The sequence below is a fragment of the Hyla sarda genome, chromosome 2 (genome assembly GCF_029499605.1).
Source record: "Hyla sarda isolate aHylSar1 chromosome 2, aHylSar1.hap1, whole genome shotgun sequence".
In the NCBI taxonomy this organism is placed as follows: Eukaryota; Metazoa; Chordata; class Amphibia; order Anura; family Hylidae; genus Hyla; species Hyla sarda.
In genome coordinates this window covers 492270179-492295100 of record NC_079190.1, presented here as the reverse complement: position 1 = coordinate 492295100, position 24922 = coordinate 492270179, and the positions used below count along the sequence as shown (strand labels likewise).

At 44.8% G+C, this 24922-nt stretch overlaps 1 protein-coding gene across 1 annotated transcript in view; it reads left to right on the top strand.

Moving 5' to 3' along the window:
• The window catches only part of ERG (ETS transcription factor ERG), a 414806-nt gene that overhangs the window by 98026 nt on the left and 291858 nt on the right, over positions 1 to 24922 (top strand). Inside the window, exon 2 of the mRNA XM_056559655.1 lies at positions 9206 to 9294. Within this exon, the coding sequence (XP_056415630.1) occupies positions 9256 to 9294 (39 nt within the window). The 5' untranslated portion in view covers positions 9206 to 9255. The remainder of the gene's footprint in view (positions 1 to 9205; positions 9295 to 24922) is intronic.

Genomic DNA, 24922 nt, shown 5'->3' with positions numbered 1-24922 from the left:
AGTTCTTTTATTTTCAGCTTTGCTGTGTAGACTGTGACATGATGAGCAGAGTCATCTCATTGTCATTAGAGAACCGACAATAAATTGACAATAAATTTATTCCAGTTTACTTTTAAACACATGATAGCGTAAGGCAGCGTTTCCTAACCAGTGTTCCTCTGGCTGTTGCAAAACTACAACTCCCAGCATGCCTGGACAACAACCAGTTTATAGTGTCAAAAAGTATAAGAAGTAAAGAAAGCAAATTACTAATTTAATGTTATTAGCCATAGTGCACAGATCTTTTATATCAGCTCTGCTCTCTCCCTTGTAGCTGTGACATCACATCACCCTCTCTGAATGTAGAGCTCACAACTCCCCTACTGGCTGCTCAGGACGAGACCACTGATGTGAAGAGGGGATCTCGTATTACTGCTCATTGGATTTTATGGCATCAGGAAGCCTTTCTCAGATAAGACAGAAGTGAGCCTGTTCTGACTGAAACTACAGAGACTGAAAAAGGCTTCATGCTGCCTTAAAATCTAATAAACAGTAATATGACCTCTCCCTTTTCACATCAATGTTCTTGTCCTGAGCAGACAGGAGGGAAAGGGGGAGCAGAGTCAGGAGCTCTATAGTCAAAGAGCGTGAAATGATGTCCCGGCTACAAGGGAGAGAGCACAACTGAAAATGGAATATCTCTGCACTATGGCTAATAACTAGAGATGAGCGAACTTACAGTAAATTCGATTTGTCACGAACTTCTCGGCTCGGCAGTTGATGACTTATCCTGCGTAAATTAGCTCAGCCTTCAGGTGCTCCGGTGGGCTGGAAAAGGTGGATACAGTCCTAGGAAAGAGTCTCCTAGGACTGTATCCACCTTTTCCAGCCCACCGGAGCACCTGAAAGCTGTACTAATTTATGCAGGAAAAGCCATCAACTGCCGAGCCGAGAAGTTTGTGACAAATCGAATTTACTGTAAGTTCGCTCATCTCTACTAATAACATTATATTAGTAAGTTGCTTTATTATAATTGTTGACACCATACACAGGTTGTTTCTTTCTTTCTTTTTAATAAGAGTTATCCAGAAGCAGAAAAACAGAGCTAATCTCTTCCAAAAACAGTGCCAACCCTGAGGACAGGTGTGGTGGTGTTTTTTCTTTTTTTTTAAGAAGTCAGCTTTGTTTTTCTAATCTAGAATAACCCCATTAAGGCTCTTGCAGGGACCAAAACAAAGAAAATTTTTTTTTTGTAGTTTTATTCTTGTACATAGGAGGCAGTATTATAGTAGTTATATTCTTGTATATAGGGGCAGTATTATAGTAGTTATATTCTTGTATATAGGAGCAGTATTATAGTAGTTATATTCTTGTATATAGGGGCAGAATTATAGTAGTTATTGTTACGCCGAGCGCTCCGGGTCCCCGCTCCTCCCCGGAGCGCTCGCTTCACTCTCCCCGCTGCAGCGCTCCGGTCACGTCCTCTGACCCGGGGCGCTGCGATTCCGCTGCCTGCCGGGATGCGATTCGCGATGCGGGTAGCGCCCGCTCGCGATGCGCACCCCGGCTCCCCTACCTGACTCGCTCTCCGTCTGTTCTGTCCCGGCGCGCGCGGCCCCGCTCCCTAGGGCGCGCGCGCGCCGGGTCTCTGCGATTTAAAGGGCCACTGCGCCGCTGATTGGCGCAGTGGTTCCAATTAGTGTGTTCACCTGTGCACTTCCCTATATCACCTCACTTCCCCTGCACTCCCTTGCCGGATCTTGTTGCCTTAGTGCCAGTGAAAGCGTTCCTTGTGTGTTCCTTGCCTGTGTTTCCAGACCTTCTGCCGTTGCCCCTGACTACGATCCTTGCTGCCTGCCCCGACCTTCTGCTACGTCCGACCTTGCTCCTGCCTACTCCCTTGTACCGCGCCTATCTTCAGCAGCCAGAGAGGTGAGCCGTTGCTAGTGGATACGACCTGGTCACTACCGCCGCAGCAAGACCATCCCGCTTTGCGGCGGGCTCTGGTGAAAACCAGTAGTGGCTTAGAACCGGTCCACTAGCACGGTCCACGCCAATCCCTCTCTGGCACAGAGGATCCACTACCTGCCAGCCGGCATCGTGACAGTAGATCCGGCCATGGATCCCGCTGAAGTTCCTCTGCCAGTTGTCGCTGACCTCACCACGGTGGTCGCCCAGCAGTCACAACAGATAGCGCAACAAGGCCAACAGCTGTCTCAACTGACCGTTATGCTACAACAGTTACTACCACAGCTTCAGCAGTCATCTCCGCCGCCAGCTCCTGCACCTCCTCCGCAGCGAGTGGCCGCTCCTGGGCTACGCCTATCCTTGCCGGATAAATTTGATGGGGACTCTAAGTTTTGCCGTGGCTTTCTTTCCCAATGTTCCCTGCATCTGGAGATGATGTCGGACCTGTTTCCCACTGAAAGGTCTAAGGTGGCTTTCGTAGTCAGCCTTCTGTCCGGAAAAGCCCTGTCATGGGCCACACCGCTCTGGGACCGCAATGACCCCGTCACTGCCTCTGTACACTCTTTCTTCTCGGAAATCCGAAGTGTCTTTGAGGAACCTGCCCGAGCCTCTTCTGCTGAGACTGCCCTGTTGAACCTGGTCCAGGGTAATTCTTCCGTTGGCGAGTATGCCGTACAATTCCGTACTCTTGCTTCAGAATTGTCCTGGAATAATGAGGCCCTCTGCGCGACCTTCAAAAAAGGCCTATCCAGCAACATTAAAGATGTTCTGGCCGCACGAGAAATTCCTGCTAATCTACATGAACTTATTCACCTAGCCACTCGCATTGACATGCGTTTTTCCGAAAGGCGTCAGGAACTCCGCCAAGATATGGACTCTGTTCGCACGAGGCGTTTCTCCTCCTCGGCTCCTCTCTCCTCTGGTCCCCTGCAATCTGTTCCTGTGCCTTCCGCCGTGGAGGCTATGCAGGTCGACCGGTCTCGCCTGACACCTCAAGAGAGGACACGACGCCGTATGGAGAACCTCTGCCTGTACTGTGCTAGTACCGAACACTTCCTGAGGGATTGTCCTATCCGTCCTCCCCGCCTGGAAAGACGTACGCTGACTCCGCACAAAGGTGAGACAGTCCTTGATGTCTACTCTGCTTCTCCACGTCTTACAGTGCCTGTGCGGATGTCTGCCTCTGCCTTCTCCTTCCCTGCTGTGGCCTTCTTGGACTCTGGATCTGCAGGAAATTTTATTTTGGCCTCTCTCGTCAACAGGTTCAACATCCCGGTGACCAGTCTCGCCAGACCCCTCTACATCAATTGTGTAAATAATGAAAGATTGGACTGTACCATACGTTTCCGCACGGAGCCCCTTCTTATGAGCATCGGATCTCATCATGAGAGGATTGAACTTTTGGTCCTCCCCAATTGCACCTCGGAAATTCTCCTTGGACTTCCCTGGCTTCAACTTCATTCCCCAACCCTGGATTGGTCCACTGGGGAGATCAAGAGTTGGGGGTCCTCTTGTTCCAAGAACTGTCTAAAACCGGTTCCCAGTAACCCTTGCCGTAACTCTGTGGTTCCTCCAGTAACCGGTCTCCCTAAGGCCTATATGGACTTCGCGGATGTTTTCTGCAAAAAACAAGCTGAGACTCTACCTCCTCACAGGCCTTATGATTGCCCTATCGACCTCCTCCCGGGTACTACTCCACCCCGGGGCAGAATTTATCCTCTCTCTGCCCCAGAGACTCTTGCCATGTCCGAATACGTCCAGGAGAATCTAAAAAAGGGCTTTATCCGTAAATCCTCCTCTCCTGCCGGAGCCGGATTTTTCTTTGTGTCCAAAAAAGATGGCACCCTACGTCCTTGCATTGACTACCGCGGTCTTAATAAAATCACGGTTAAGAACCGCTACCCTTTACCCCTCATCTCTGAACTCTTTGATCGCCTCCAAGGTGCCCACATCTTTACTAAATTGGACTTAAGAGGCGCCTATAACCTCATCCGCATCAGAGAGGGGGACGAGTGGAAAACGGCATTTAACACCAGAGATGGACACTTTGAGTATCTGGTCATGCCCTTTGGCCTGTGCAACGCCCCTGCCGTCTTCCAAGACTTTGTCAATGAAATTTTTCGTGATCTGTTATACTCCTGTGTTGTTGTATATCTGGACGATATCCTAATTTTTTCTGCCAATCTAGAAGAACACCGCCAGCATGTCCGTATGGTTCTTCAGAGACTTCGTGATAACCAACTCTATGCCAAAATTGAGAAATGTCTGTTTGAATGCCAATCTCTTCCTTTTCTAGGATATTTGGTCTCTGGCCAGGGACTACAGATGGATCCAGACAAACTCTCTGCCGTCTTAGATTGGCCACGCCCCTCCGGACTCCGTGCTATCCAACGCTTTTTGGGGTTCGCCAATTATTACAGGCAATTTATTCCACATTTTTCTACCATTGTGGCTCCTATCGTGGCTTTAACCAAAAAATATGCTGATCCCAAGTCCTGGCCTCCTCAAGCAGAAGACGCCTTTAAACGACTCAAGTCTGCCTTTTCTTCGGCTCCCGTCCTCTCCAGACCTGACCCTTCCAAACCCTTCCTATTGGAGGTTGATGCCTCCTCAGTGGGAGCTGGAGCTGTTCTTCTACAAAAAAATTCTTCCGGGCATGCTGTCACTTGTGGTTTTTTCTCTAGGACCTTCTCTCCAGCGGAGAGGAACTACTCCATCGGGGATCGAGAGCTTCTAGCCATTAAATTAGCACTTGAGGAATGGAGGCATCTGCTGGAGGGATCAAGTTCTCCTGTTATTATCTACACCGACCACAAGAACCTCTCCTACCTCCAGTCTGCCCAACGGCTGAATCCTCGCCAGGCCCGGTGGTCTCTGTTCTTTGCCCGATTTAATTTTGAGATTCACTTTCGTCCTGCCGATAAGAACATTAGGGCCGATGCTCTCTCTCGTTCCTCGGATGCCTCAGAAGTTGAACTCTCTCCGCAACACATCATTCCACCTGACTGCCTGATCTCCACTTCTCCTGCCTCCATCAGGCAGACTCCTCCAGGAAAGACCTTTGTTTCTCCTCGCCAACGCCTCGGAATCCTCAAATGGGGTCACTCCTCCCATCTCGCAGGTCATGCGGGTATCAAGAAATCTGTGCAACTCATCTCCCGCTTCTATTGGTGGCCGACTCTGGAGACGGATGTTGTGGACTTTGTGCGAGCCTGCACTATCTGTGCCCGGGATAAGACTCCTCGCCAGAAGCCCGCTGGTTTTCTTCATCCTCTGCCTGTCCCCGAACAGCCTTGGTCTCTGATTGGTATGGATTTCATTACTGATTTACCCCCTTCCCGTGGCAACACTGTTATTTGGGTGGTCGTTGATCGATTCTCCAAAATGGCACATTTCATCCCTCTTCCTGGTCTTCCTTCTGCGCCTCAGTTGGCTAAACAATTTTTTGTACACATTTTTCGTCTTCACGGGTTGCCTACGCAGATTGTCTCGGATAGAGGCGTCCAATTCGTGTCTAAATTCTGGAGGGCTCTCTGTAAACAACTCAAGATTAAATTAAATTTTTCTTCTGCATATCATCCCCAGTCCAATGGACAAGTAGAAAGAATTAACCAGATCTTGGGTGATTATTTGCGACATTTTGTTTCCTCCCGCCAGGATGACTGGGCAGATCTCCTCCCATGGGCCGAATTCTCGTATAACTTCAGGGTCTCTGAGTCTTCCTCCAAATCCCCATTTTTCGTGGTGTACGGCCGTCACCCTCTTCCCCCCCTCCCTACTCCCTTGCCCTCTGGTCTGCCCGCTGTGGATGAAATTTCTCGTGACCTTTCCATCATATGGAGAGAGACCCAAAATTCTCTCTTACAGGCTTCATCACGCATGAAGAAATTCGCGGATAAGAAAAGAAGAGCTCCTCCCGTTTTTTCCCCTGGAGACAAGGTATGGCTCTCCGCTAAATATGTCCGCTTCCGTGTCCCTAGCTACAAGTTGGGACCTCGCTACCTTGGTCCTTTCAAAATTTTGTGTCAAATTAATCCTGTCTCTTATAAACTTCTTCTTCCTCCTTCTCTTCGTATCCCTAATGCCTTTCACGTCTCTCTTCTCAAACCACTCATCCTCAACCGTTTTTCTCCCAAATCTGTTCCTCCCACTCCTGTTTCCGGCTCCTCGGACATCTTCTCGGTCAAAGAAATTTTAGCTGCCAAAAAGGTCAGAGGAAAAAATTTTTTTTTAGTGGACTGGGAGGGTTGTGGTCCTGAAGAGAGATCCTGGGAACCTGAGGACAACATCCTGGACAAAAGTCTGCTCCTCAGGTTCTCAGGCTCTAAGAAGAGGGGGAGACCCAAGGGGGGGGGTACTGTTACGCCGAGCGCTCCGGGTCCCCGCTCCTCCCCGGAGCGCTCGCTTCACTCTCCCCGCTGCAGCGCTCCGGTCACGTCCTCTGACCCGGGGCGCTGCGATTCCGCTGCCTGCCGGGATGCGATTCGCGATGCGGGTAGCGCCCGCTCGCGATGCGCACCCCGGCTCCCCTACCTGACTCGCTCTCCGTCTGTTCTGTCCCGGCGCGCGCGGCCCCGCTCCCTAGGGCGCGCGCGCGCCGGGTCTCTGCGATTTAAAGGGCCACTGCGCCGCTGATTGGCGCAGTGGTTCCAATTAGTGTGTTCACCTGTGCACTTCCCTATATCACCTCACTTCCCCTGCACTCCCTTGCCGGATCTTGTTGCCTTAGTGCCAGTGAAAGCGTTCCTTGTGTGTTCCTTGCCTGTGTTTCCAGACCTTCTGCCGTTGCCCCTGACTACGATCCTTGCTGCCTGCCCCAACCTTCTGCTACGTCCGACCTTGCTCCTGCCTACTCCCTTGTACCGCGCCTATCTTCAGCAGCCAGAGAGGTGAGCCGTTGCTAGTGGATACGACCTGGTCACTACCGCCGCAGCAAGACCATCCCGCTTTGCGGCGGGCTCTGGTGAAAACCAGTAGTGGCTTAGAACCGGTCCACTAGCACGGTCCACGCCAATCCCTCTCTGGCACAGAGGATCCACTACCTGCCAGCCGGCATCGTGACAGTTATATTCTTGTATTTAGAAGCAGTATCATAGTAGTTATATTCTTGTACATATGAGGCAGTATTATAGTAGTTATATTCTTGTATATAGGGGCAGAATTATAGTAGTTATATTCTTGTATATAGGAGCAGTATTATAGTAGTTATATTCTTGTATATAGCTGGCAGTATTATAGTAGTTATATTCTTGTATATAGGAGCACGATTATAGTAGTTATATTCTTGTACATAGGGGCAGGATTATAGTAGTTATATTCTTGTACATAGGGGCAGTATTATAGTAGTTATATTCTTGTACATAGGGGCAGTATTATAGTAGTTATATTCTTGTACATAGGGGCAGTATTATAGTAGTTTTATTCTTGTATATAGGAGCAGTATTATAGTAGTTATATTCTTGTATATAGAGCAGTATTATAGTAGTTATATTCTTGTACATAGGGGTAGTATTATAGTAGCTATATTCTTGTACATAGGGGCAGTATTATAGTAGTTATATTCTTGTATATAGGAGCAGTATTATAGTAGTTATATTCTTGTACATGGGGCAGTATTATAGTAATTATATTCTTGTATATATGAGCAGTATTACAGTAGTTATATTCTTGTATATAGGGGGCAGTAGTATAGTAGTTATATTCTTGTACATAGGAGCAGTATTATAGTAGTTATATTCTTGTGTATAGGAGCAGTATTATAGTAGTCATATTCTTGTATATAGGAGCAGTATTATAGTAGTTATATTCTTGTACATAGGGGCAGTATTATAGTAGTTATATTCTTGTACATAGGGGCAGTATTATAGTAGTTATATTCTTGTATATAGGAGCAGTATTATAGTAGTTATATTCTTGTATATAGAGCAGTATTATAGTAGTTATATTCTTGTACATAGGAGGCAGTATTATAGTAGATATATTCTTGTACATAGGGGCAGTATTATAGTAGTTATATTCTTGTATATAGGAGCAGTATTATAGTAGTTATATTCTTGTACATAGGGGCAGTATTATAGTAGTTATATTCTTGTATATAGGAGCAGTATTATAGTAGTTATATTCTTGTACATGGGGCAGTATTATAGTAATTATATTCTTGTATATATGAGCAGTATTACAGTAGTTATATTCTTGTATATAGGGGGCAGTAGTATAGTAGTTATATTCTTGTACATAGGAGCAGTATTATAGTAGTTATATTCTTGTGTATAGGAGCAGTATTATAGTAGTCATATTCTTGTATATAGGAGCAGTATTATAGTAGTTATATTCTTGTATATAGGAGCAGTATTATAGTAGTTATATTCTTGTATATAGGAGCAGTATTATAGTAGTTATATTCTTGTATATAGGGAGCAGTATTATAGTAGTTATATTCTTGTATATAGGAGACAATATTATAGTAGTTATATTCTTGTATATAGGAGCAATATTATAGTAGTTATATTCTTATATATAGGGGGCAGTAGTATAGTAGTTATATTCTTGTACATAGGAGCAGTATTATAGTAGTTATATTCTTGTACATAGGAGGCAGTATTATAGTAGTTATATTCTTTTATATAGGAGGCAGTATTATGGTAGTTATATTCTTGTACATAGGGGGCAGTGTTATAATAGTTATATTATTGTACATGGGGGCAGAATTTTAGTAGTTATATTCTTGTATATAGGAGCAGTATTATAGTAGTTATATTCTTGTACATGGGGGCAGAATTTTAGTAGTTATATTCTTGTATATAGGATCAGTATTATAGTAGTTATATTCTTGTATATTGGAGCAGTATTATAGTAGTTATATTCTTGTATATAGGAGCAGTATTATAGTAGTTATATTCTTGTATATTGGAGCAGTATTATAGTAGTTATATTCTTGTATACAGGGGGCAGTATCATAGTAGTTATATTCTTATATAGGAGCAGTATTATAGTAGTTATATTCTTGTACATAGGGGCAGTATTATAGTAGTTATATTCTTGTATATAGGAGGTAGTATTATAGTAGTTATATTCTTGTATATTGGAGCAGTATTATAGTAGTTATATTCTTGTACATAGGAGCAGTATTATAGTAGTTATATTCTTGTACATAGGAGCAGTATTATAGTAGTTATATTCTTGTACATAGGAGCACTATTGTTTTATGCCAACCTTTTTGCAATTGCTCTGACCTACAATGTCTAATCTGTCTTTTCAGCTACACCTAGACCCTAATGTGTGGTGCGGGGTGCAGACTGCAGTAAGGACATGATTCAGACTGTTCCAGATCCATCAGCTCACATCAAAGTAAGTGCTAAATATTATATTTATTAGATTGTCGGGATGTGCAGCCCGGTGAAATATGAGCAGAGAACTAATGTTTTTCTGTATGATGAGTCTATAGTCTTGGTTTTAATGATGTTGTAGAGTATTTTAAGGCAATTTGATGAATATTGGTCCTGGCCCTCCACCATATGCGCACAATGGATCCATTTTGTATTGTACAGATTGCTCAATGTACTGGGTGTGAATATTTTATTATGATGTGTGATGCAGTTTGGTGTACAGAAATACTTATTTTTAATAAATGTAAGTAGCCATAGATAAGTTCATCATTTCCTCTTTATTAGGTGTGCAGATTACTGCGGGCTATTGTTCTCTGTTATCAGCCATAGATCAGCTCGATGAAGTGTTGTTCTATGGGTTGATCGGACCCATGATCTTTACTCGATATCACATATCTCTGGTGCTACGAACTTGTAGAAACATTTACATTTAAACTGTTTGTGATATCATCAACGTCTCCTCTATGCACTTTATATACGCTGTATACACTTATAGTGGTATTCCAGCCAGAAGCATTTAATTGATATCCATTGGTGATTATTGCTAGAGCGCTGAGGGTATGACCTATGGGGTCCCCACTGATCATCAGAACAGGGTCCACGGGTACCGATGTATCCCAACCACAAGGCCGTGGTTAAGGGTGGGTTCACACCACGTTTTTGCAAAACAGTTTTTTTTCAGGTTTTTGATAAAAAAAACAAAAACAGATTCCTCAAAACCTGACTAAACTGTATCAAAACGTGTGTACAAAGTTTTATCTGTATACGGTTTGAAAAGTGATGTCCGGTTGCATCCGTTTTTTAAGAAAAAAACCGCATACGTTTGAACATTTCACTCCATTATGAATAAAGTTTCACTTGTTTGATTGAAATTCCAAGAAAAAAAACTGTGCAAAACCGTATGGTAAAAACTGGATGGAACCGTACACACATACAGTTCTGTACGGTTCCCATTGACTCCCATGTTAAAAAAAACGGGTCAATACGGTTGACCAAAAACCGTGGTAGGCCACGGTTTTATGTCCAGAAAAAAAAAAGTAAAAAACCGTGTGGTGTAAAAAACGGAGACAATCGTATGCAATATGGTACATACGGTTTTGAATGGAAAGTCTATGGGCACGGTTTTCTGTACAGTTGCATAAGTTTTTTTTTTATTTTATTTTTTTAAACAGTATCCAAAAACTGTATAGAAAATTGTGGTGTGAACCCACCCTAAGAGGGGTTTATTACAAGTGGTGGTCAAACATGTGCTGTACCATTCTAAGCTAAGTACTGAGGTCCCAGTGGTTGGGGCCCCACCAATTTAGCATTTACCACCTATTACCAGCCTGAACTGAATAGCAGGTATGATTCACTTTCTTCATGACACTAGACCACCAGGGATGCTTACATTTATATGTTTTCTGCTCTAGACCAATAGGAGTAATTACATTACCCTAAACCCTCCCCTAGACCACCAGGGATTATTATACTAACCTCTCCTCTCCCTTAGACCACCAAGATTCATTATAGTAACCTTTTCATATAACCTATCTATTTTTATATGTTTGTTGTGCCATGATAAGGTATCTGGTGTGATCTGAAATGCGTCTGAGTTACGTCCTGAGTATTTCCTCTGATCCATAAATAAAGCGTTCCTGATTTACTACATACACCACGCTGGATATTCCTTCCTGTATATCTGTAATTCGGTCCGGAAGCGCTGCTGCCCAGTCAGAGCGCAGGTGGTTTGGCGTCTGCAGGGGTGAGCTGTCGATTGTGCCTAGTTTGGGTCTACTTTTCATTGCTTTGGATCCCCAGGGATTAGTATACTAACCTCTTCCCTGCTCTAGACCACCAGGAATGATTCTATTAACCTTTTCTCTCCTCCAGGACACCAGGCCTGATTATGGTAACATCTAGACATCAGAGAATGATTATATGAACTTCTTACCTGCCCTAATCCTACAGGAATGATTATATTAGCCTCTTCCCTACCCTAGACCACCAGAGGGTTATGGCAGAAAAGAGTGTAGTATAATGACCCCTGGTGAGTTAGGGTAGGGAAGAGGTTACTATAATTATTTCTTGTGGTCAAGGGCAAAAAAGAAGTTACTATAATCATTCCTAGTTGTCTAGGGGATTGAAGAGGTTACTATAATCATCCCAAGTAGTCTAGGGCAGGGAATAGGTAATAATAACCTCCTACTTGCTCTTGACAACCAGGGATGATTATAGTAACATCTTCCCTACCCTAGACCACAAGGGTTATTTCACTAACCTTTTCCCTGCCTTAGACCACCAGATATTATTAAAGTAACCTCTTTTCTACCCTAGACCAGAAGAGGTATACTAACTCATTTTCTGTCCTAGCCCACCAGGGATTATAGCAACCTCTTCCTTGCTGTAGACCCCCAGGATTGGTTATAATAACACAATCTCTGCCACAGACCACCAGAAACATGATATGAACCTATTCCGTGCCCTAGACAACCAGGGATTTTGGCATTAACCAATTTAATACACCAGACCATCAAAGATGTTGATACAGCAAGGGAAAAATTACCTTTAGCCAGGCGCTCGGAGATCCGAATGATGTCACAACCAAGTCATGGAAATGAATGAAGGTTTAAGCTTTATTGGTAGATAACAACAACGCGCTTTGGGGTTAGCATACCCCTTCTTCAGATTAATAGATTAGGACTAAACTATTAATCTGAAGAAGGGGTATGCTAACCCCAAAACGCGTTGTTGTTATCTACCAATAAAGCTTAAACCTTCATTCACTTCCATGACTTGGTTGTGACATCATTCGGTCATTTTTCCGTTGCTGTATCAGTTCACTCCCAGGATTTCCTTTGGATCCATCCTGAGACCTGCGGGCCTGCACGGATTCCTACATGACTTCCTCAATTTGAGGTTATATGCGTATTTAATATACCCTCCAGGTGAGCGGCTACCTATCAGACCCCCGACTTGTCCCCACTTTTTGTGGGGTGCTACTCGCTTCCTAGGGTAATTGTCACGATGCCGGCTGGCAGGTAGTGGATCCTCTGTGCCAGAGAGGGATTGGCGTGGACCGTGCTAGTGGACCGGTTCTAAGCCACTACTGGTTTTCACCAGAGCCCGCCGCAAAGCGGGATGGACTTGCTGCGGCGGTAGTGACCAGGACGTATCCACTAGCAACGGCTCACCTCTCTGGCTGCTGAAGATAGGCGCGGTACAAGGGAGTAGGCAGAAGCAAGGTCGGACGTAGCAGAAGGTCGGGGCAGGCAGCAAGGATCGTAGTCAGGGGCAACGGCAGAAGGTCTGGAACACAGGCTAGGAACACACAAGGAACGCTTTCACTGGCACAATGGCAACAAGATCCGGCAAGGGAGTGCAGGGGAAGTGAGGTGATATAGGGAAGTGCACAGGTGAACACACTAATTGGAACCACTGCGCCAATCAGCGGCGCAGTGGCCCTTTAAATCGCAGAGACCCGGCGCGCGCGCGCCCTAGGGAGCGGGGCCGCGCGCGCCGGGACAGGACAGACGGGGAGCGAGTCAGGTACGGGAGCCGGGGTGCGCATCGCGAGCGGGCGCTACCCGCATCGCGAATCGCATCCCGGCTGGCAGCGGAATCGCAGCGCCCCGGGTCAGAGGATGTGACCGGAGCGCTGCAGCGGGGAGAGTGAAGCGAGCGCTCCGGGGAGGAGCGGGGACCCGGAGCGCTCGGCGTAACAGTACCCCCCCCCTTGGGTCTCCCCCTCTTCTTAGAGCCTGAGAACCTGAGGAGCAGACTTTTGTCTAGGATGTTGTCCTCAGGTTCCCAGGATCTCTCTTCAGGACCACAACCCTCCCAGTCCACTAAAAAAAAAGTTTTCCCTCTGACCTTTTTGGAAGCTAAGATTTCTTTGACAGAGAATATGTCCGAGGAGCCGGAAACAGGAGTGGGAGGAAGAGATTTGGGAGAAAAACGGTTGAGGATGAGTGGTTTGAGAAGAGAGACGTGAAAGGCATTAGGGATACGAAGAGAAGGAGGAAGAAGAAGTTTATAAGAGACAGGATTGATTTGACACAAAATTTTGAAAGGACCAAGATAGCGTGGTCCCAACTTGTAGCTAGGGACACGGAAGCGGACATATTTAGCGGAGAGCCATACCTTGTCTCCAGGGGAAAAAACGGGAGGAGCTCTTCTTTTCTTATCCGCGAACCTCTTCATGCGTGAAGAAGCCTGTAAGAGAGAATTTTGGGTCTCTCTCCATATAATGGAAAGGTCACGAGAAATTTCATCCACAGCGGGCAGACCAGAGGGCAAGGGGGTAGGGAGGGGGGGAAGAGGGTGACGGCCGTACACCACGAAAAATGGGGATTTGGAGGAAGATTCAGAGACCCTGAAGTTATACGAGAATTCGGCCCATGGAAGGAGATCTGCCCAGTCATCCTGGCGGGAGGAAACAAAATGTCGCAAATAATCACCCAAGATCTGGTTAATTCTTTCTACTTGTCCATTGGACTGGGGATGATATGCAGAAGAAAAATTTAATTTAATCTTGAGTTGTTTACAGAGAGCCCTCCAGAATTTAGACACGAATTGGACACCTCTATCCGAGACAATCTGCGTAGGCAACCCGTGAAGACGAAAAATGTGTACAAAAAATTGTTTAGCCAACTGAGGCGCAGAAGGAAGACCAGGAAGAGGGATGAAATGTGCCATTTTGGAGAATCGATCAACGACCACCCAAATAACAGTGTTGCCACGGGAAGGGGGTAAATCAGTAATAAAATCCATACCAATCAGAGACCATGGCTGTTCGGGGACAGGCAGAGGATGAAGAAAACCAGCGGGCTTCTGGCGAGGAGTCTTATCCCGGGCACAGATAGTGCAGGCTCGCACAAAGTCCACAACATCCGTCTCCAGAGTCGGCCAACAATAGAAGCGGGAGATGAGTTGCACAGATTTCTTGATGCCCGCATGACCTGCGAGATGGGAGGAGTGACCCCATTTGAGGATTCCGAGGCGTTGGCGTGGAGAAACAAAGGTCTTTCCTGGAGGAGTCTGCCTGATGGAGGCAGGAGAAGTGGAGATCAGGCAGTCAGGTGGAATGATGTGTTGCGGAGAGAGTTCAACTTCTGAGGCATCCGAGGAACGAGAGAGAGCATCGGCCCTAATGTTCTTATCGGCAGGACGAAAGTGAATCTCAAAATTAAATCGGGCAAAGAACAGAGACCACCGGGCCTGGCGAGGATTCAGCCGTTGGGCAGACTGGAGGTAGGAGAGGTTCTTGTGGTCGGTGTAGATAATAACAGGAAAACTTGATCCCTCCAGCAGATGCCTCCATTCCTCAAGTGCTAATTTAATGGCTAGAAGCTCTCGATCCCCGATGGAGTAGTTCCTCTCCGCTGGAGAGAAGGTCCTAGAGAAAAAACCACAAGTGACAGCATGCCCGGAAGAATTTTTTTGTAGAAGAACAGCTCCAGCTCCCACTGAGGAGGCATCAACCTCCAATAGGAAGGGTTTGGAAGGGTCAGGTCTGGAGAGCACGGGAGCCGAAGAAAAGGCAGACTTGAGTCGTTTAAAGGCGTCTTCTGCTTGAGGAGGCCAGGACTTGGGATCAGCATTTTTTTTGGTTAAAGCCACGATAGGAGCCACAATGGTAGAAAAATGTGGAATAAATTGCCTGTAATAATTGGCGAACCCCAAAAAGCGTTGGATAGCACGGAGTCCGGAGGGGCGTGGCCAATCTAAGACGGCAGAGAGTTTGTCTGGATCCATCTGTAGTCCCTGGCCAGAGACCAAATATCCTAGAAAAGGAAGAGATTGGCATTCAAACAGACATTTCTCAATTTTGGCATAGAGTTGATTGTCACGAAGTCTCTGAAGAACCATACGGACATGCTGGCGGTGTTCTTCTAGATTGGCAGAAAAAATTAGGATATCGTCCAGATATACAACAACACAGGAGTATAACAGATCACGAAAAATTTCATTGACAAAGTCTTGGAAGACGGCAGGGGCGTTGCACAGGCCAAAGGGCATGACCAGATACTCAAAGTGTCCATCTCTGGTGTTAAATGCCGTTTTCCACTCATCCCCCTCTCTGATGCGGATGAGGTTATAGGCGCCTCTTAAGTCCAATTTAGTAAAGATGTGGGCACCTTGGAGGCGATCAAAGAGTTCAGAGATGAGGGGTAAGGGGTAGCGGTTCTTAACCGTGATTTTATTAAGACCGCGGTAGTCAATGCAAGGACGTAGGGAGCCATCTTTTTTGGACACAAAGAAAAATCCGGCTCCGGCAGGAGAGGAGGATTTACGGATAAAGCCCTTTTTTAGATTCTCCTGGACGTATTCAGACATGGCAAGAGTCTCTGGGGCAGAGAGAGGATAAATTCTGCCCCGGGGTGGAGTAGTGCCCGGGAGGAGGTCGATAGGACAATCATAAGGCCTGTGAGGAGGTAGAGTCTCAGCTTGTTTTTTGCAGAAAACATCCGCGAAGTCCATATAGGCCTTAGGGAGACCGGTTACTGGAGGAACCACAGAGTTACGGCAAGGGTTACTGGGAACCGGTTTTAGACAGTTCTTGGAACAAGAGGACCCCCAACTCTTGATCTCCCCAGTGGACCAATCCAGGGTTGGGGAATGAAGTTGAAGCCAGGGAAGTCCAAGGAGAATTTCCGAGGTGCAATTGGGGAGGACCAAAAGTTCAATCCTCTCGTGATGAGATCCGATGCTCATAAGAAGGGGCTCCGTGCGGAAACGTATGGTACAGTCCAATCTTTCATTATTTACACAATTGATGTAGAGGGGTCTGGCAAGACTGGTCACTGGGATGTTGAACCTGTTGACGAGAGAGGCCAAAATAAAATTTCCTGCAGATCCAGAGTCCAAGAAGGCCACAGCAGGGAAGGAGAAGGCAGAGGCAGACATCCGCACAGGCACTGTAAGACGTGGAGAAGCAGAGTAGACATCAAGGACTGTCTCACCTTTGTGCGGAGTCAGCGTACGTCTTTCCAGGCGGGGAGGACGGATAGGACAATCCCTCAGGAAGTGTTCGGTACTAGCACAGTACAGGCAGAGGTTTTCCATACGGCGTCGTGTCCTCTCTTGAGGTGTCAGGCGAGACCGGTCGACCTGCATAGCCTCCACGGCGGAAGGCACAGGAACAGATTGCAGGGGACCAGAGGAGAGAGGAGCCGAGGAGAAGAAACGCCTCGTGCGAACAGAGTCCATATCTTGGCGGAGTTCCTGACGCCTTTCGGAAAAACGCATGTCAATGCGAGTGGCTAGGTGAATAAGTTCATGTAGATTAGCAGGAATTTCTCGTGCGGCCAGAACATCTTTAATGTTGCTGGATAGGCCTTTTTTGAAGGTCGCGCAGAGGGCCTCATTATTCCAGGACAATTCTGAAGCAAGAGTACGGAATTGTACGGCATACTCGCCAACGGAAGAATTACCCTGGACCAGGTTCAACAGGGCAGTCTCAGCAGAAGAGGCTCGGGCAGGTTCCTCAAAGACACTTCGGATTTCCGAGAAGAAGGAGTGTACAGAGGCAGTGACGGGGTCATTGCGGTCCCAGAGCGGTGTGGCCCATGACAGGGCTTTTCCGGACAGAAGGCTGACTACGAAAGCCACCTTAGACCTTTCAGTGGGAAACAGGTCCGACATCATCTCCAGATGCAGGGAACATTGGGAAAGAAAGCCACGGCAAAACTTAGAGTCCCCATCAAATTTATCCGGCAAGGATAGGCGTAGCCCAGGAGCGGCCACTCGCTGCGGAGGAGGTGCAGGAGCTGGCGGAGGAGATGACTGCTGAAGCTGTGGTAGTAACTGTTGTAGCATAACGGTCAGTTGAGACAGCTGTTGGCCTTGTTGCGCTATCTGTTGTGACTGCTGGGCGACCACCGTGGTGAGGTCAGCGACAACTGGCAGAGGAACTTCAGCGGGATCCATGGCCGGATCTACTGTCACGATGCCGGCTGGCAGGTAGTGGATCCTCTGTGCCAGAGAGGGATTGGCGTGGACCGTGCTAGTGGACCGGTTCTAAGCCACTACTGGTTTTCACCAGAGCCCGCCGCAAAGCGGGATGGACTTGCTGCGGCGGTAGTGACCAGGTCGTATCCACTAGCAACGGCTCACCTCTCTGGCTGCTGAAGATAGGCGCGGTACAAGGGAGTAGGCAGAAGCAAGGTCGGACGTAGCAGAAGGTCGGGGCAGGCAGCAAGGATCGTAGTCAGGGGCAACGGCAGAAGGTCTGGAACACAGGCTAGGAACACACAAGGAACGCTTTCACTGGCACAATGGCAACAAGATCCGGCAAGGGAGTGCAGGGGAAGTGAGGTGATATAGGGAAGTGCACAGGTGAACACACTAATTGGAACCACTGCGCCAATCAGCGGCGCAGTGGCCCTTTAAATCGCAGAGACCCGGCGCGCGCGCGCCCTAGGGAGCGGGGCCGCGCGCGCCGGGACAGGACAGACGGGGAGCGAGTCAGGTACGGGAGCCGGGGTGCGCATCGCGAGCGGGCGCTACCCGCATCGCGAATCGCATCCCGGCTGGCAGCGGAATCGCAGCGCCCCGGGTCAGAGGATGTGACCGGAGCGCTGCAGCGGGGAGAGTGAAGCGAGCGCTCCGGGGAGGAGCGGGGACCCGGAGCGCTCGGCGTAACAGTAATGCACTAGGCGCCTCTTTGGGCCTTTTCTTTTTTTCTTCATCTACAAGCATCAAAGATGTTGGCTTTGTCACCTCCAGTATCTAGACCAAAAGAGAAATTGGTGTTGACTTTTCAACTGCTCATGACTACTAGAAATGTTGGTATTAACCCTTTCACCTTGGATCAAAACAACAGCCAGTTTGTTTTTTTTGTGTAAAAAAAGGAGGCAACCCTAGGTGTATAGCTATAGATAGGATAAACATTAGTGTAAAATAAAATAATGCATATTATACCGGTATATAAAAAAAGGAATGTAATACGTAGGGTAGATGGGTCATGAAATCTTTGTTTTATTACTATAAAGCTGATTAAATATCAGGGTTGTAATCCCCAAAATATCTGATAATCCGGCATCCTTGGGACCAGGCGTACTATTACTGTATATGGAAATGAGTGGCATTCCTTACTCTGAAGTTTTATCCCTAAAGAATTCACCAAATTCACCAGACAAGGTAGCAGATCTAAGCTCCGGGACAGCCTCGACCCCTCCGATCTGGAACTGATTTAATTCACATCTGTAGTAAGTCCTAAAATCCGTCACAGATAAGACTTGTATCTTCTCATCCAAATAAAAACATCCTGGCAATACGATACAGATGGGGGCGACACACATGTTCATCGGCCTATATTTAAGGGGAAATCCACAACTACTTTCCCTTACATGGTCAATGAAACACAGTCTATGTATTATTTCATTTTTTAACGTCTCAGGCGCGTTGTTAATAAATGTCCCCTGACCATATCAGCAGGTTAGAGTCTTCTAATAGTTGTGCCCATGTGACCGATTCCAGGAGTTTAAAGGGGTTATCCAGGAAAAAACTTTTTTTTTTATATCAACTGGCTCTAGAAATTTAAACAGATTTGTAAATTACTTCTATTAAACAAATATTAATCGTTCCAATAATTATCAGCTGCTGAAGTTGAGTTGTTCTTTTCCGTCTGGCAACAGTGCTCTCTGCTGACATCTCTGCTTGTCTCGGGAACTGCACAGAGTAGAAGAGGTTTGCTATGGGGTTTTGCTTCTAAACTGGGCGGTTCCCGAGACACGTGTCATCAGAGAGTAGTTAGACAGAAACGAACAACTCAACTTCATCAGCTTATAAGTACTGAAATTATTAAGATTTTTTTAATAGAAGCAATTTACAAATCTGTTTAACTTTCTGGAGCCAGTTGATATATATATATATATATATATATATATATATATATATAAAAAGTTTTTTTCCTGGATAACCCCTTCTACACCATGGCCACAATATTGAGAAAGGGTTGGGGGAACTTCTTTAGTTACTTCCCCATTGGTTGTTGTTGGGGGCTGATGGTTCTATACTAAGAGCCTGTGGCATAATACAGAGGTATTTCCATCTTAACCTAGTTAAACTTGGAGGACACATCCAGAGAAATATTTTTGCAAATGCATTAATTTAGCAAATTTACCTACTTCTCCTGGTATTCCTGCTCCTTTCCTCCCTTCTTGATAGCTCATTGTCTAAGTCACCAACTATCGCTCCATTATAGAAGCATGGTCGGTATATATATATATATATATATATATATATATAGCCTGACCACTGCCCGACAGTAAAAGTAAATATATATATATATATATATATATATATATATATATATATACGCACACACACACATACACCAGCCTGACCACTGCTTGGCTTGTAGTGTGGAGCAGTGGTCAGTAACCTAGACAATGAGCTGTATTAAAGCAATGTTATGTAACAGGTCTGTGTAATTTTTCATTTCCCCTGTGGTGGCGCTGCGAGGTAAATGATTTGTTACTTCCAGTTTTATTTATTTATATTTATTTATATGTACTCGTAGAGGATTTGGAGGGCACTGCTTTAATTTCCTATAATTAATATACTGCTGGATGTAGAAAAATTACTGCGGTGTCAGTGGCTGCTAATAATTAATTTCCCTGCCGTGTTGCTAAGTGATCTAAAGTACTAGTACAATTGTATACTGACGGAAGAAAAATTCACTTGCACTCACCGGTCTAGTGGAAGTCTGTGTTCTGGATAAACCGTTGTGTTGGGTGACGACTGGATGAGGGTGCTCAGAGGCTAACAGCCGTTAGTTTCCCTGGTATCAGCTTAGCTCCAGTTACGGAATATAAAAAGCTAATCGGGATTAATGCCAAGCCAGAACTCTCTCTCCAGAAGGAAAGAGGGACCCATCTGCAGACAGCTGTTTCGGGGGATCTTGCCCCTCGTCAGTACAGAGCAGGGTAATCTGGGTAAACTCCAGACCATTTTTGGAGTTTGGTGACATTATGTCCAATTTGCAGTTTTTTCCTCCCTTTTTTGGTTTAGTTCCAATATACACAAAGGGAATAAACATGTGTATAGCAAAACATGTGTTACTGCAATCCTTTTCTGTGAGGAATACTTCATTTTGGAGAAAAGTTTCCAGGGTGCCAATATTTACGGCCATGACTGTGTATATACATAATATATATATATATATATATATATATATAGACAAAGAAAAAAATCGCACCTGAATATATATATATATATATATATATATATAGACAAAGAAAAAAATCACACCTGAATATATATATATATATATATATATATATATATATATATATATATATATATAGCAGCCGATTGCTAGGGGACTATGATCCTGAGGGGACTCAGGAGCTAAGTTCACTTCCTATCCAGTGAGTACTGGCTGTCAGCAGCTGGGACTCGCTGCTAATGACAGACATCAGTGATCATGAAATCAACCCTTTAGGTGCCATGATAAATGTCGATCACGGCTCCCAAAAGAGAGAGAAATGACAGGTGATGACATGGGCCTTGGGGGTCCAATTGGGGCCTTCGCATTGCAGTGAGGAGACCCAAACAGCTAGGATGGCAGCCGAAGCTACCGCAATGCCGCCTGATGGTCAATCTTCTGACACATTCTGCCTCAGGCAGACTGTTCAAGTGTCTATATATCTATATCTATCTAATATAAGCCCTCACATCTATAAGGTGGAAAATTTAAAAGAGTAATAATTATTAAAAAGGAAAGGAGGAAAAAATTCATCTAATGAATTAGTGAGAATGCAAAAATTAAGGGGTTAAAGCAGTGTTTACCAACCAATGTGCCTCCAGCTGTTGCAAAACTACATCTCATCTAGAATTTACCAGCTGTTGTATGCTCCACCGGAAGTTGTGTAGCTCTTTCCAGTCTGACCACAGTGCTCTCTGCTGACACCTCTGTCCATGTCGGGAACTGTCCAGAGCAGCATATGTTTGCTATGGGGATTTGCTCCTGCTCTGTACAGTTCCCGACATGGACAGAGGTGTCAGCATAGAGCAGTGTGGTCAGACTGGAAAGAACTACACAACTTCCTCTGGATCATACAGCAGCTGATAAGTACTGGATGGATTGAGATTTTTATATAGAAGTAAATTACAAATCTGTTTAACATGATTTGAAAAGATTTGTTTCCACTGGAGTTCCCCCTTTAAACAGTGTTTCCCGAACACTGGGTCTCCAGCTGTTGCAAAACTACAACTGCCAGCGTTGGAAGTTGTAGTTTTGCAACAGCTGGAGGCACCCTGGTTGGGAAACACTCGCCAACGTCTAGGAACGTGCCAGGAATACTCAGCATAGTTGGGCGATAGGAGAGTTCAGCGACCTCCTTCTACGTACGTTTCCCATTGGAGAACAGATAATATTTGTATAAGAAAGGGTAGAAAGCGAAAACCCAGCCATGTCTGTAACCCAAGAAGTCCAGCAAAAATACCGCCACCTGCAAACCTCTGGGCCGGCTGTATTTTTGCACGCCGCTCCGCATGCTTATTATATCATTTGGAGAGATTTGGTTTGGAAGGATTGCAGAACGGATTGCTCGTAGACCCAGCCATTCCAGATTAAACCCTAATGGATTTTCTTGGAGGAGAACTTTTTCCAGGAATGGCCCCCGGGTGCCAGAGGCCGAGTTATTTGTGTTTGTTTACATGGCTGTGATGCCAACACTGCAAAAAAAAATAAAAAAATAAGTACAGCGCTGTGGTATCGTTTTTCTAACCCCGACGTCTCTCTACAGCCCACGCTTCACCTCGGATTGATACAGAAATATTCAGATATCTCCCCTGCCCCCCCTGGAAGCTGGAGATAGGACACTTCCTTTGGTATGGAAATAATATGTTTGAGGCATTAGGTTTGATTTGTAGCAGACAGAATAATTTTATATATTAATGTTAAACTGGAAATCTAATGATGGCAAATTACTGAAATCTTGAGTTATATCCTGTATTATACTCCAGAGCTGTACTCACTATTCTTCTGGTGGGGTCACTGTGTACATACATTACATTACTTATCCTGTACTGATCCTGAGTTATATCCTGTATTATACTCCAGAGCTGTACTCACTATTCTGCTGGTGAGGTCACTGTGTACATACATTACATTACTTATCCTGTACTGATCCTGAGTTATATCCTGTATTATACTCCAGAGCTGTACTCACTATTCTGCTGGTGAGGTCACTGTGTACATACATTACATTACTTATCCTGTACTGATCCTGAGTTATATCCTGTATTATACTCCAGAGCTGTACTCACTATTCTGCTGGTTGGGTCACTGTGTACATACATTACATTACTTATCCTGTACTGATCCTGAAATATATCCTGTATTATACTCCAGAGCTGTACTCACTATTCTGCTGGTGAGGTCACTGTGTACATACATTATATTACTTATCCTGTACTGATCCTGAGTTATATCCTGTATTATACTCCAGAGCTGTACTCACTATTCTGCTGGTGAGGTCACTGTGTACATACATTACATTACTTATCCTGTACTGATCCTGAGTTATATCCTGTATTATACTCCAGAGCTGTACTCACTATTCTGCTGGTGAGGTCACTATGTACTTACATTACATTACTTATCCTGTACTGATCCTGAGTTATATCCTGTATTATACTCCAGAGCTGTACTCACTATTCTGCTGGTTGGGTCACTGTGTACATACATTATATTACTTATCCTGTACTGATCCTGAGTTATATCCTGTATTATACTCCAGAGTTGTACTCACTATTCTGCTGGTGAGGTCACAGTGTACATACATTACATTACTTATCCTGTACTGATCCTGAGTAATATTCTGTATAATACTCCAGAGCTGTACTCACTATTCTGCTGGTTGGGTCCCTGTGTATATACATTACATTACTTATCCTGTACTGATCCTGAGTTACATCCTGTATTATACTCCAGAGCTGTACTCACTATTCTGCTGGTGAGGTCACTGTGTACATACATTACATTACTTATCCTGTACTGATCCTGAGTTATATCCTGTATTATACTCCAGAGCTGTACTCACTATTCTGCTGGTTGGGTCCCTGTGTATATACATTACATTACTTATCCTGTACTGATCCTGAGTTACATCCTGTATTATACGCTTCCTCTGCAGCCATAGATCTGATCAGTCAATAAGGCCACACCTCCTCTTGTACTATTATTTATCGGCCTCTTTAGGCTTTTTATTGGACTCCCATAATAAACAATCCCATCCATTATGAATATACAGATCCCCCGTCTTCTTTTTTGTGGCCCTCCTGCCAGATGAATATTTTGTCTCATACTCGACGGTCGGTCTCTCTTCTCCTCCATAATTCTGGATCTGCGCCTGATTATGTAGAAATATGCGGTCGGGGGGGAAGGCGCTCGCACTTTTTAATGCTATCTTTGTCCAAGTCCATTGGAGATCAGCGTTGGCTCGCATAACTTACCGCCAGAAGTCACACTACACAAATATACAACGGCTCTGGTTACGATTTTTTCGCTCGGCAGAAGTCGGGCTCAGAAATTGTCATATTTGAAAAGGAGCATCTGTTATTTTTCAGACCCAAAAAATCTGGACTAACTTAAAACAAATGAAGAAGAAAAGAGTTGGATGAGACTTTTAGCCAAAGTATTTGCTTAGCGCTATAAGAAAGTGTGAAATTAGTTCAATACCAGCAATTTCCTGTTAAGTTCACAGAAGTTCACAGAACTTTATTGTAATGGTTTGACTTTTACTGTGAACCTGCTCCCGTCCCACAGCCCCGCGCGCGACACTCCAGCATTGTGCAGAATGGATTATAAAGGAAAACTGTGATACTTATAGACTAAGGTTTAATAGAAAACGGGGACCTGGCCAATGAGAGAAGTATTCTTATAATGCCAGTTTATATAATACTGCCATATAATGCCAATATACAAATTGCTGCTATATAATGCCAATATAATATGGTCAAATATAACCCACAAATTACTGCCATATACTACAAATATAATTTGGTCATATGTAACCCACAACCTACCACCATATAGTGCCGATATAAATTGTCAAATAGAACCCACAAATTACCACCATATAGTACAAATATAATATGGTTATATATAACCTACAACCTACCACCATATAGTCCCAATATAATATGGTCATATATAACCCACAACCTACCACCATATAGTGCCGATATAATATTGTCAAATAGAGCCCACAAATTACCACCATATAGTACAAATATAATATGGTTATATATAAACTACAACCTACCACCATATAGTCCCAATAAAATATGGTCTTATATAACCTATAAATTACCACCATGTAGTAAAAATATAACATGGTCATATTTAACCCACAAGTTACCACCATATAGTGCCAATATAATATGGTCATAAATAACTCAAAAATTATCACCATAAAGTGCCAATATAACATGGTCATATATAACCCACAATTTACCACCATATAGTGCCAATGTAATATAGTAATATCTAACCCACAATTTATTACCATATAGTGCCAATGTAATATAGTCATATATAACCCACAACCTACCACCATATAGTTCCAATGTAATATGGTCTTATATAACCTACA